This window comes from Sceloporus occidentalis, unplaced genomic scaffold (genome assembly GCF_023333645.1).
Source record: "Sceloporus occidentalis isolate IW3139 unplaced genomic scaffold, rSceOcc1.0.p SCAF_5, whole genome shotgun sequence".
NCBI lineage: Eukaryota > Metazoa > Chordata > Lepidosauria > Squamata > Phrynosomatidae > Sceloporus > Sceloporus occidentalis.
The window spans coordinates 166027791-166041703 of NW_028316985.1; the positions used below are offsets into that span (position 1 = coordinate 166027791).

Here is a 13913-nt window from a genome sequence, read left to right on the forward strand (position 1 = left end):
TTCCTATAAATGACATGCAGTATAAAGCACTGCTGGGGCGATGAGAGGGTTTCTCAGTTGGAGCCAGAGATGACAGAAGGGTTCCTAGTAATTTTGTCTCTTCTGACTCATTGCATTGTTGCTAGCTGCCATTGACATTATCTCATCCTGTTTCTTCCAGGGAAGAGAGTGAGAGTGTGCTGACACTGAAAGGGTTGACCCCAACAGGAATGCTGCCCAGTGGGGTGCTGTCTGGAGGGAAACAGACTCTGCAAAGCGGTAAGCAAGTTTGTGCATGTGTGCTGTGGTATACATAAATTCAGCTGCCAAACTACAGAATTCCTGATGTTCCTTTCCTTTCATGAAATTGAAGAATTTTAAAGAAAAAAGAGGGAGCAAGAGCTCAAAGTGGGTGGAAATGGATTAAAAAAATTGGGGGTGGCCTTTTGTTTGTCAGCTGATTTTAAATAAATGAACAAGCCAAGTTTGTAATAGATACTGGCTACAGCTGACTTTATTTGGGATGGGGAAGAATTCTTTCATTCAGAGCAAGAATTTGCAATCATCTGAAGGGAAAGATAATTTTGGGTGGCAAAGTGACTGCATTTTCTGCACTCATCATAGTTCCCTAGGACTCAACTGTCTTGTGTGTATGTCAAGACATCTCTAAATGGTTGGAGATTACATGTAAAGAGAGAAAACATGAATACACAACTAAGCTCCTCCTTAGCCCAAACTAGTTAGGATGAAATCAAGCCATCCAGTAGCCGCAACTAGTGAGGACCCCTGCATGGGGAACTTAACAACGGCTTGCAGGTTAGAATAGGGGTAGGCAAAGTATGTGTGTCCCAGTCTCCTGGCCCCCACTTTTATTGGCCCCACTAGTCACCCAAAGCCCCTTCCCTTTCCCAAAATGTTTTTTAAATGTTTTGATGTGATGCCTCAAAATCATACAGAAAATCCCTAAATGCATCAAAACATGTAAAATACCTCCACTTCTTCCCCTATAAGAACCCCACAACCCTCTGCTGCAACATTTACCTCTGTTTTCTTCTATAGCCCCTCTCAAAAGGGCAACAGGAAAAAAATGGCAAAATGAGAACCTTCACTCCCTGTTTCTTCCTGTCATCATTTTGAGAGTGACTGCAGAAAAAAAAATGGAGGAATTTGGGCTTGGTATGTGGGCAGGTGGCCTGAAAAAGGGGGGGGGGGTGTTGGGGAAATTGATCAATGACCCCCCACATAGTTTCCTACTATGGCTTAGCTGATCACTTGAATAGAACGAGGGAGAGAGGTGCAGGAGAGATGGAAAGAGAGTTCTGCTCTGGGGAGTGAATGCTTATCAATTTAGGTCCTCGACCATTACTCACATTGCACATCAGTTCCAGCCAGACCTGTAGCTAGGCTGGGGCAACTGGGGCACTGCCCCAGGGCCCCCAGCCAAAGAGGAGCCCAGACAGCGGTGCACCAAGATGGTGCCCGCAGCACATGGTACAACTCGGGAGTGTGTGAACACTCTGTCCTACCAAGCCCTACTTTCTGCCCCAGGGCCCCTAAAGGCCTACCTATGGGCCTGGTTCCAGCTGACCTTGAGATAACGTGAGATAGTTCAAGGTCCAGCTGACCTTGAGATACCAAACACAATACTTGATATGAATGAAAACAATAATTGCAAGGCCCCAAGTGAATTTCTACATGCCATCAGATCATCCCAAACATCCTCTCTATCAAGCCATTTTCATGGGATGCAATAACAAATGGACTAATAGAGAGAAATTTAATTTTATTCCTATAAACTGGCTACTGGAGACTTAATTTTTCAGAAACAAGAACATCCCCACTATAAATGAATACTTCATAACAAATAATTTGCAATGTTGTCAAATACAGTCTCCCCTCCGTTTTCACGGGGATCCATTCTGGATCCCCCCCCCAAAAAAATGAAAACTGCCAATATTCAAGCCCCATTGACTTGAATGGCGGGGCCCCATTTTATCCCCCTTTGTTTGCCACTCGCACATAAGTGAGGGGACCCTACATCCTCGAAAATGGAGGAGCAACTGTAATCCTCTTCAACCTATACCCATAAGTAGATCTTGTACTAAAGGCTGGGGGCCCTGAAGAAGCCAAAAGTAACTAGTTAAACAACTAATGATTTGTGCTTAGTTCCTTTTTCACTATCAGTAGTGGTACAATTATAATACTCCATTTGTGCTTCCATTATTATCATTTAGTTTCTACTCTGTCAAAAGCAGATTCAACATAGGGAATGTCAGTGTATTTAGCCAATAAAAATAGTTACATAAAGCAACCCTAATAACAACAGTTACCTCAGCAATACCTTCCACAACATACCTGTCTTCTCTCCCCCCTCCCCCCACCCCCACAGTTCCAGGCAACCTCATTCCAGATTTCAAATATCAAACTTGGAACAAGTATGATTCACCCTACCAAATACTTTAGTTGACAGCCTGCTATGATTCTGGATTGGTGAAGGTGATAAGATGATTGCCTCTCCTAAAAGAATAATGTTTCTCAGTGTATGAGTGGATTCTTCCACTACATATGAGGAAATCATAGTGCTGTTTCCCAGCAGCGTTTCGCTCCAGATGCTGTTTCCCAGCAGTGTTACTCGACCTCATACTGTATATAAGTCAAGGGCAGGTTTTTGGCCAAAATTCTGGATTTTGATATAACCCATGGACAAGTCAAGGGTAAAACTTAGGCATGTGTAATGAAGGATGTAAAGGACGAAGTAAAGGAAAACAATGCCAAAAAACTTACAAAATTCCAGCAAACATAACTATTTGTGTACATACTAAAGGCTGGATGGCTGAGAGAGTAGAAGGGGGTCAGTACTTCCAGGGCTCTTGCCTTTCACCATATATATATATATATATATATATATATATAAACTTACATTGACCCATGGATAAGTCAACTTGGGTTTTTTTGGGTCAGTTTTTTAACCTAAATTTCTAGACTTATACATGAGTATATACAGTAATCGACAGAACAAATGATGAAGAATGCTGGAGGTTGCTGTCCAACAACTTTTGGAGAACTGTGCTTTGAATTTCACATAGAGGAGGGCTACTTTTCAGAGTGTCAGAACAGTGATGATGGTAATGAATATACTTTCTCTTCATATATGTATATGTATACGTATATGCATGTGTATATATACATGCACACACAAAATTAGTGGGTATCAGATGTATGACAGGCTACAGAGTTGCATAGTGTACAGTCAGCTGAGTAGGCCAACACACCAATCCACTAGTCTGACTAATCAAAAGTTTCTCACCCTTGGTTCATGGAGAACCCCAACTTGTATTCTGTAAGGAGAATTCAGGGTTTTTTCCAAGAGCCATCCTAGAGGAAAAATAATTCATATATGGTAAATTGAAATTTTAGTTGAATAAACCTGAAGAGAAGAACCTTTTAATGGTGGCTTTGTTGTATATACAAACAGTGAAGCACTTTCTTCTATTCATGGCTTTAAGTCATATTTTTTAAAAGTGACATTTTTGTAAAATTTATAGCTAATAGAGTATTTCTTTTGAAATAAGGAGCCACAGTCAAGTTTTTTAATGTATGAACTGTATTTTGTTAACTGTGTTTACTACTGTATAACATATAATTCATGCACCCATGCACGTGAGACATGGACTTTCAATAACTCAGTCTCAGCCTCTAACTTTCCATTTCTTCCTTGGAGTTTCTTCCGTGTATTTTTCCCCTTTCTGTCTCTTTTTCTCTTATCTAGAAGATTCAGGTATTCTGTGGTAAACTCTTTTTTGGTGGCTTGTGTGTTACACACATGGTAATGTTCTGCTTTGTAAATGCTGCAGTATGATAACTAAAGTAACTTTGTCACACTCAAACAATTTTGATGCATATATAAATGGTCTTCATCTCTAGTCCCTTGGTTTTGAGAGAATTCATCCCAACAGATACTCTGCAATTGACCCAGTAACTATAAATTGTTTAGATGACAGTATCCAAACGTCTCACTAAATTGCAGAGCTTAGTAATCTCCTCATACTGCAGTGTTACAGCTTAGTGAAACATTACTATACACAACCCATTAGTTAACACCTTACACCGTTCACCAAATATACTGAAATCTACATAATTTCTGTTAAGCACATTTTCCTCACTGCTCTATGTATTAACAGAAAATATGATCAATATATGCTGTGAAATGTGTACATTCTTAGTGGCCATTATTTTCAGTGTATCCTTGCTGATTTGGAATCCTGTTATTCATCTTATTTTCTATTGTTTCTCTCTCTTTCATATTTATTACACATACTTATTTTGGTTGTTTAGTTCTCCAATTTGCCACACCTGAGGGCTATAGATTCCATGGGGAAACTTCTCCTTGACACGATGACACTTAATGAGATCCCACTGATTTCCATATTAAAAATTGTAACTGCAAAAAAATAAAAAAAAAAAAATAACATTCTAAATTGGATAGATCGTGTTCCACTTGTTTCTTTATGGCTAGGCTATTTTTCGATGTTGTCATTCTTTCCATTATTTGTAATTTAGACGAATCTGGATGCAAAAAAGATTTTGAGATAAAATGTAATGATATATTTTTATTATTAACTTTAGATTCTACTTGCAAATACTCCTTAAGCCCATTTCAAAAGGTGGTAGTGATTTGATATCTAAGCTATACTACCAAGAAACCATTAAATGTACGGCATCGTTGTTTTTGCCAGAATTTTAAATCTAATAAAGATTTGGCTGGTTTTAACAAAAACAAGCAAATTCAATTTTAAAATGTTTTTTTAGGGCTGCACTTGAAAATATTATGTTTTATGCACCTTAAAAATAACATGAAAATTATGTGGGAGTGGTTGAATTGAACACTGGCTTTGAAACTCCTTTCGAAATTCCCTTAATCCTTTTTTCATGTGAGCCTATGTGTCTATGTCTTTTTTAAAGAAATGAAGATTTATTAAAAATCATGAACAGCTTTTTCCCCAAGACAATGCTATCACCCCTGTACTCACTACAGGAAGTAATGTGATATTTTGGTGATCATCTTTGGTGGTGGTCCTCCTACTGGCGTAACATATTGGACACTTGTCAGACTAACTTGTCCCATGAAATGTCGCAATTGTGCTTAATACAATTAACATTGTAGGCTGGACAATACAGTAAAGAATTTGAACTTAAATTGAATTTTAGTTTTGTCAACCAAGAGCCTGATGATACCTTAAAGACTGCAAAATTTTATTGGGCTTCATCAGTGGATTCAAGCATTGCACCATATAAAATATGCTAGTCCTTAAGGTACCTAAAGGTATTGTACTGTAACAATTATAATAAATAACCCTCTGGGAATATAATCAGTGTGGCAATTGTTTATGTTAGAGGAAACAACTATATTTCATCTCCCTTCCCTAACAATAAAAAAGAAATCTATTGCCTGCAAGTTACAATACTTGTGTCTGTTTTGTGTGTAGCATTCTGTGTTGTCTTCTGTGTCAAAATCCAGCACTTACAGTAACCTTTAAGTGTACTAGCTCCTTTGCTATTCACTGACTTGTTCTTAGAGTGAAATCCTCTGCTCATTTTTCTCATTCGTTTTGCTACCCCTTTCTTCTCTTCAGCTACTGTTGAGGCTATTGAGGCTGATGAAGGTAAATTGGCCAGATCCCTTTCTGTTGTTTTTGCAACAGATAAGGGCTCTGCTGGGTGTATTCATTTTTTTTCTTTTTTTTTGCTGTAGCTTGTATAGAGTGTGTGGGTGTTGAGCTAACAATTGTGGCTCAGTATTAACCTAAGTTTACTTGCTTTAAAGGGGAAAGTGTTTCTTTTGTTGTTGGTGTTGTTTCTTAAAGTTGCAACGATGTTCTGATCTGTGTCCATGGAGCTTAAAAGTGCTGAATCAGTGTCTCGCCTTAGGTCAAAGTGGCCATGGCAGCTCTTTAATAAAAGCCATTTGACAAGAACCCATTTCCCTGGGATGGCGGGGGGGACACATTCCTCACACCATCTTCAGCTAGATCTGAAAATTGGGGAAAATGAAAGTTAAATTAAGTTCTCCCTTAAGCAAGATCCCTAGTGAAAATTATTTTTAATGAGTTTTCATCCTAATTCAACATACTTTAAAAAGTCCTCATGGGGGTGGCGGAGGAGTTAAAATGAGAACTAGTAAGATACATTTCCTCCCCTACAAACATTGGGAATGTCTGCAACATAGCCTTTAGTACCAGCACTATTTTTAAAATACTACTTCCAAAAATGAATTGCTCTCAAAAACATTTGAACACTAAATGTCCAGCTGCCTTTTGCAAGGATCCTTTTCTTTCCATTCCTAAACAGTTCATGTATCAGTTATACAGCTACCACATCACCAAACTCCATCCTTAAATATTGCTGTCTGTGATGATACAATTAATCATTCAAATTGTTTTGCAAGAAGACTCTCAAAAGTTCCCCTTTAAAACAAAACAACAAACAAAACTCTTCAGTTGTATTTTATTCTTGCCCCCCTAAAATGTGAGTTTTTTTCCAAAAAGAATTAACAGTAATAATAAAAAATAATAATTAGCCATTAGTTCTTTCGGCAAGGAGTAAGAGTGCCATTTTGGCCCCTTCTATCTATTTTTTAATAAAACCTTTTTGTTGCAGTAGCAGAAAAATTCTTAAAAAGAAGTAAGAGAAAATACAACTGCTTTCTAAATAGCAGTGAGCGAGCTGCTATTTATGTTGGAATTCTCTATTCCTGTTGGCAAACTCTACTCTGCAGTGTGCATTCTTGTTGACAGTTTGGCTGTTTCTTTTCCTGTGATTTCTGTGACTGTGTTGTGTTTTTAGTATTACTCTCAATGTAATTGCTAATAATCATTGTCTGACCAGCAACTGCAGCAGAGCACTTTCTTCAGCACTATGGTGTATAACTACATCTGCTTGACACCACGATTAACATTTATGCAGCCCCTTCTGGGAATACGTGTTGTTCAAGTTACACTTCTCTTTACTATTATGTTGTACTGTGGACAAATATTTGGTTTCTAAACAATTAATTTATGTTTAATTTGTTTTTTTTTTTTAAGATTTTTTTTCCTTTGAGAAATCTACAGTACTAAATATTTTGGTTACATGAATGGCTTTACTGGGATCCTGTTCAGGCCTTTAAGGAAGACAAATATTTACACCTCCATCTGCAGCAAAATATTCTGCAAAAGTCAGACGACATTAAACTTTGCCTTACTATTCATTATACACCTGTTTCAAATGACTGGGTAATAATTGGTAACACTGTAGTGAAGGATGGTTGGCTATTTGGTATGGGTCTTTTTTTAACTTCATCTGAACTATAAAACCTCTGTGAAACTGGAGTGGGGGCAGGATGTTATGTCGATTTAGATGTGAGGAAAGGCAGTTCCAGACAACCAAGGGAGAGTTTGGCTCTGTAACACATTCCACAGCAAACTGGGTTATCTGAAGTGGTCCAGCATTCAAAGGTTAAACACATTGGATTGGATCCAAAAATACTCTTCTTCATGACAAAGGTGTTGTTGGCATTGTCTCCACATGCCAAAAGGCCCAGCTTCCTCCAGCCTCATGTTGTCTAGTTTAGACAATACAGGCCCAAATTCCTGGCTGTCCAGACATGGATCTGGAGGTTCCGGTCTGATCCCAGGGTAAAGAGCCTTTACCCCAGGGTAAAAGGCCCCTGATTTTGCATGGGGTTTCTAAGAAACTGCATCAAAACCAGGCTGTTCAGACAGCAACTCACCCCCCATATGTTGCTGGCTGTCAGTCCAACTGAGAAGCTCCCCAGTCACCATGTCTGACAGATGCGGCAACTAGTGGGCTTCTCAGTTGGATTGAAGGCTGGCAAGGTAAGGAGTGGTGCACCAGTCCCAGGTCAAGGCAGGGATGGATGTGTGTGAAAACCCACCCACCCTCATTCCAACCCAGGGATCAATCCAGATGAGCACCAGGGTCAGGATATCATAGGTTCAGCCCGTGCTTTCCTGGCCTATCTGCTCAGGCCATTTGTTTGTTTAATATTTGACTCTTCTCCCACCATGAGGCTCCCACTATGGTTGTTGTTTTGTACCTTTAAATCATTTCTGACTATGGCAGTGAACCTTCCATGATTTTGGCTTTTTGCAAGATTTGTTCAGAGAGCATTTGCCTTTGCCTTCCACTGAGGCAGAGCGAATGTGACATGCCTAATGTCACCCAGTTTCTAGAGTTGTAGTCCAGTGCTCAAACCACTACACTACATTGGCTCTCCCTTGCAAAAGGCTGAAACAAGATAGCTAAAAACTTGATAATAAAAATGTTAAAATACAATTAAATCATCAAATTTGTAGGGTCTGTTTTACCTTGTGCTAGAGTCTTGTGGGGTGGGGAAATGAAGCCATATGCAACTACATTTTTTGTCTTCTAGTGTCAGAGGTGCATAACCATTAAAACACTGTGTCAATTCTGGTGCAAGTTTTCATGAAACTGCACCACTGGCTTGTTCCTTTCCACTTTGCTGTTTGGCCCTAATCCACTTCTGGATTTTTCACAAACTATAATATCTTCAAGATCAATATCATATTGCACTTCTTCAGATGGCCCAGAGTGTAGTGGATTCTACATGGCTATGAGTTGTTGTTTTTAAAAAAAAAACACATAGTGGAGTTGGGTGGGAATCATTCCACAGTATTTGTCTATAGTACACATTTCCACAGTGGTAGGTGGTAAAATGTCAGCATGAAAGGAGATGTACTTGACACAAAATTCAACACAAGTGGTAACAAGGACTTTGCCTATAAAATTTTAACATGTATCAAAACTCAGAATGAGTTACACTTTCTCCTTAATGGAGAACAAACGTGATCTGTCTTCTTTAAAGAGAAATGAAAGCAAATTCAATTTGCATCCCCTTTCCTTTCTGCTCATGCTCTCCCAGTATATCACCCCTGTGTTGCTGACACAAATCAACCATTTTGGTTATTTGGCATGTTAAGAAACTATGCCGAAAAATATAACCATCACTGTGTCTACTCATCTTATAAAAATAATAGAAAAAATAAAAGCACCAATAAGTGAGTTAAGACCTCATCAATGGATTGTTACCCAAAGCGATGTCCCATTTCCCCCTTTTTAAGCACTTTCTAAAACAAATCCCTGCATGGTAAACTTTGTATCTGACTCTGGTTGGAAAGGGAATCATTTCACTCAGTTTTCTGAAATCCCCAAAGAGATGAGTGTGGATCTCCTAATGTCACTGCTGTAGGGCAGGTTTGTTGACTTTTAAATTCAGTTACTGGCTCCTGTTTTCTTACACTTTCAAAGTTAAGAAGGACAAATATGCCAAAAGAATGATATTCAAAGTCCATGTCACACTGAATTACTGCAGTTTAACCAGATTATTTTGAAGTGCTTTAGGGCTGACAGAGAAGGTTATTGTTACTGAGTAGTGTATGATCATTTCCTCTGTAGTGAAGACAGTGATAGTTTTCTATCTCATGTATTTTATGAGTGTCCTCAAATTCAAAAATCACATAAATGCCCTGTAGAGATGCTTTCATAATGGGAGCAACCTTTTTACCCTGATAAAAGGAGCAGGCCATTCAGTAACATGCCACTTACCTTTCTCATCTTCCTTTTTTAAAAAATGTAAAGTTCCCTATCTTAACCATGGTTTAATGTTGCATTAGCAATCATATTGAGAAGCCTAAACCAGGGGCTGCTTTTCTTTAACCAAGATTCTTACCCAAGGTTTGAAGCAAGTTAGCAACTCCTGAAAAAATGACAAGCTTAATTGTGGTTAGTTTTTATTCTGGTGTCGCGCTTCATCTTGAATAAGGTTGGCAGGGGAAATTCCCAGCAAAGGAAGAACTGAATGGGTATAAGACACATAGATTCATTGGTTCAGTCCCAGCCTCATAGCTGCAATTAACTGCTTGATACCCTTAGAAAGATATTGGATACCAATAGCCTTCTTTAAAGTAACCCAGCCTTTCTTTGAAAAACCCACCCCTTTTTCAAAATAATTTTCCTCTTTTCCACAATCATCTGTGGATTTTCTCTAGATAACAGTACTTGTTTCTTCAAAAGCTTGGTTCATCAGGGAATATGGCTACAAAAAAGTCAGAAACAACAGTTCTTGGACAAGCTGGAGGTTTGAATCTGTCATCTTTTTATGTGAAGCCCTTGACAGCTGCTGTGCTGTCAAATTTTGTCTCACAGGAGCTATTCCACCCCAAAAAAAAATAGGGGAATACACCTCTCCATGGGAAATTGATGTGAATTCTTTCTTCAGCAAGACTGTGAAGGAATCCCAAGCACTTATTACTTAAGATCAATTTGACAAATATGTTCTTCTGATTCCAGAGTCATTTCAAGATGATTTTATATTATGGTTTCTTTTGGTTGGCCTAATAAAAGTATTATCACAAAATAAGAATTGTGATTTTGTTTTATTGTTTTGCACAACTACCTCTGCATTGTTCTATGGTCATGAGGGCAGACATTTCAACTACATGATATTGAAAGACAAACATCATTGTAGAGACTTCATTGCCTCAAACAAACAAACAAAAAAGTGTGAATTGGCCCTTAGACTTTAAAGGTAACCGATTTCATTTGTACATAGACAGATCTTGTAGCACCTTTGAGACTAACTGAAAGAAAGACATTGGCAGCATGAGCTTTTGTAGACTTCAGTCTACTTCCTCAGATACATAGACTGAAGTAGACTGAAGTCTACAAAAGCTCATGCTGCCAATTTCTTTCAATTAGTCTCAAAGGTGTGTGCTACAAGATCTCTCTATGTACTGATTCTACAGACTAACATGGCTATAGCTTAGATTTCATTTGCTCATGTGTGTGTGTGTGTGTGTGTGTGTGTGTGTGTGTGTGTGTAGGCATTATTGTGTTCCCCAAACTGCAGAAAAAATGTGAAGAAATGGATTTTATTGGGAATATCGTAATCTTTCATAAGACATTGGGTGTTTTATTTTCTAGCTGTTTTCAAATACATCTGGAAACTTTAATTGCATTGTCATTTTATTTTCTCCACTACAAAGGAATTTCCCCATTCAGTTGACTGTTCTCTAAAACTGACAAAATGCTGGCCCTTTGTCTCCATTCACTTTCCTTTCCTTTTTGTTTATTTGTTTTTGTTTTGTTTTGTTTTGTTTCCTTCCCCAATTTTCTATGTAGCCATCAAAGGATTCTCACCACAGCATAAGATCACGAGCTTTGAAGAAGCCAAAGGCTTGGACCGGATCAATGAGAGGATGCCACCACGCAGAGATGCCATGCCTTCGGATGCCAACCTTAACTCCATCAACAAGGCAATCTCTTCAGAGACTAATGGCACTGACAGTAATGGCAGTAACAGCAGCAATATTCAGTGACCATTTCTGACTTGTGATTTTTTTGTTTTTGAGCTGCAGGGCATGATAGGATTGCTGCTCATCAGCAGTTGGATGTTCTTGCCTCTGATGATAGCTTACGGGGGCCAGGTGTTGGATTCAGTTTACAATATCATCAAAGAAGAGATAGTAAACTTTATTTTGGTGGGTGGGGGGTTGGGGGTTAAACACCTCCTTGGATATGCCTTTAAAAATGCTTGTAGAAAAAGCTAAATGAAAGCTAATGCTGGTATATATTGCAAAGTTAGGGGAATGAACATGTTTTCCTACTGCATTGGAAACTTCTAGATATGTTAACTGAAAGGCCTTTTATTATGTTACTGGACATGACAACTTTGTCTGATTTCTTACTAACTATTGTACGTTTACAGTTGCAGCACTAAACATGGACAACATCAAAAACATTTTTAACACAATGATGTACAAACTAAATAAGGAGACTATTTATTGATAATGTTTTGCTACTCATGTCAGACAATGGCTATCTTAAAAAAATTAGGCTATCTTAAAAATATATAAAAATAAAAAAGAATGTTACAAATTTGTTAAAAATGCCAAAAAGGACAGTTTAATTTTGTACAGATTATGCTTACCTCAGGTTTCTTTAGTGTGCTTGAATGCCCTTCTTTAAAGATAACATTTACCTTAATTAATTTGGCAGTGATAATTCTTTTTTTTTTCTTTTAAGTTTTTAAGGAAAAAAACTGGAATAATGATACCCTTCTTTTCTTTATTTTTTTTCTTTTTTGCTGTTTATATTTAGGATTATTTTTCTTTTGGTAAATCAAGTCTTGGTTGTGGCTTGCTGAATTTAAATATTTATGAGTGGTGCATTTTTAAGTATAGTGAACAAGACACCATATTAAGTGCAGTGAAAGCATCTATATTCTGTAAAAATCTGCCTATGCATGTTTTTTAAGAAAAAAATTGGCTGTATAGGCCTGTATGGGACTGTAATGCGCTTAGTGGTCTGACTTATACTGGAAATGTATGTATACTGGCGTACTTTATATTCTCTAAAAAGAAAATGCTAATGCCTTTGAAATTTTGTAATCAAAAAAAAGCTTTGAAAAATCTGAGGGGGAGAGTATTCTTAAAGTTTTTAATATAAGCTTGTCAGTGCACATATAGATGGTTAGCATGTTTAGCAAACCTTGTGAAATTAAAACTAAGTTTGTAGTTACATGTGAAACTAAATGCATGATAACTGTTAATGTCATGATGGTTTAGTCATTTTGTTACGTTCTGTCACGTGCCACAAAATGTGTAATTTTTTCACTTTTTTCCCTTTATATATCAGTTACGGGTTACAACTGGTTCATTCTTAAAGGAAGAGGAAAAAACAAACAAAGCAGTCCACTGATATTTTTTAACAATTGTATAAGTGCCCAAGTAATTCACTACAGCCTACAGCCTTGCCTTTGTAATTTGACTTATGAAATGTTGGCAATCAAAGCATGCACTTGTAACAATGAGAAAAAAGCATTTTATATTACTACTCAATAAAAATGTGCATGAATCAAAGACTCCTCTCAGTAACTGTCTGAAGCATTCTAGTATTTGTGTTTAATCCTCACAAGGAAGAAAACTCACACCAGGTGTTTTGTCCATTGCAGGGCTTGGAGTTTTGTGACCTTCCAGATGATGGAGTCTCTAGGAGCTATATTAATTTGTTAGCTCTAGCTAGAGTAGAACCATTGAATCAGTTGTATTTACTTACCACCCAACCATTGATTCAATGAATCTGTTTTCGTTTAGACTAGCCAATAGGATTTCAACCAAGGAATTATAGGCTCAATCTGCACTGTGGAAATAATCCAGTTTCACACCACTTTAACTGCCATGGCTTAATGCTATGCAGTCCTGGGATTTGTAGTTTGTTTTGGCACCTGAACACTCTGACAGAGAAGACTAAATAGCTCACAAAACTACAAATCCCAAAAAACCTGTTGAAAATCCCTGGTCTACACAGCCATGAAAGGGACAGAAGTCTAGTCCCTTATTTTACCTGGCAGCACTACAAGAGAATCATATTGTCATCTCTCTGACATTGTCAAGAAGGCAACAGGGACTGCAGCCAGAATGGAGTTTAAATGTAATCTCAAGTGAACTCAAATTTTAGCTCATGTACGTGAATCAGTTCCAAACTAGCTCAGAGAAAAGCTTCCTCACCAATAGTTTACATCAGTGCAGATATGTTTTCCCTGGATTTAATTTCTGGCACACACTAATATCTTGTTTGCTAAGAAGGAATGTTTTGATACTGTTTAGAGGATTTCAGTTCTGTTTTGTTTTCTCCAATGAATTGTTACTGAAAAGATGTCAGAACTAAAAGTGAGATACTATAGTATTGCCATGCACAGTAGAGTCCCACATGCTGCATCCCAAACATGCCACACTTCTTTGGGCTGCATTTTTGAAATATTGATACTATGCAGACAGATTCTTACATAGGAGCATTTGTCGGCATGAGGGTACTGAACGTGCCTTTCCTCTGTATTTCACACTTTTAATCCAGCA

The 13913-nt window shown here is 37.9% G+C and overlaps 1 protein-coding gene across 5 annotated transcripts in view; it reads left to right on the forward strand.

Moving 5' to 3' along the window:
• Positions 1 to 12917, forward strand: part of PPP3CA (protein phosphatase 3 catalytic subunit alpha) — a 226921-nt gene extending 214004 nt beyond the window's left edge. For 3 of the 5 annotated variants that reach the window (XM_089526057.1, XM_089526058.1, XM_089526059.1), the window contains 3 exons: positions 161 to 258; positions 5613 to 5642; positions 11179 to 12917. In XM_089526057.1, coding sequence (XP_089382183.1) covers positions 161 to 258; positions 5613 to 5642; positions 11179 to 11375 — 325 coding nt within the window. In that variant the 3' untranslated portion in view covers positions 11376 to 12917. The remainder of the gene's footprint in view (positions 1 to 160; positions 259 to 5612; positions 5643 to 11178) is intronic. The other 2 variants (XM_089526060.1, XM_089526061.1) reach the window with 1 other exon arrangement.
• Positions 12918 to 13913: the final 996 nt, after the last annotated feature.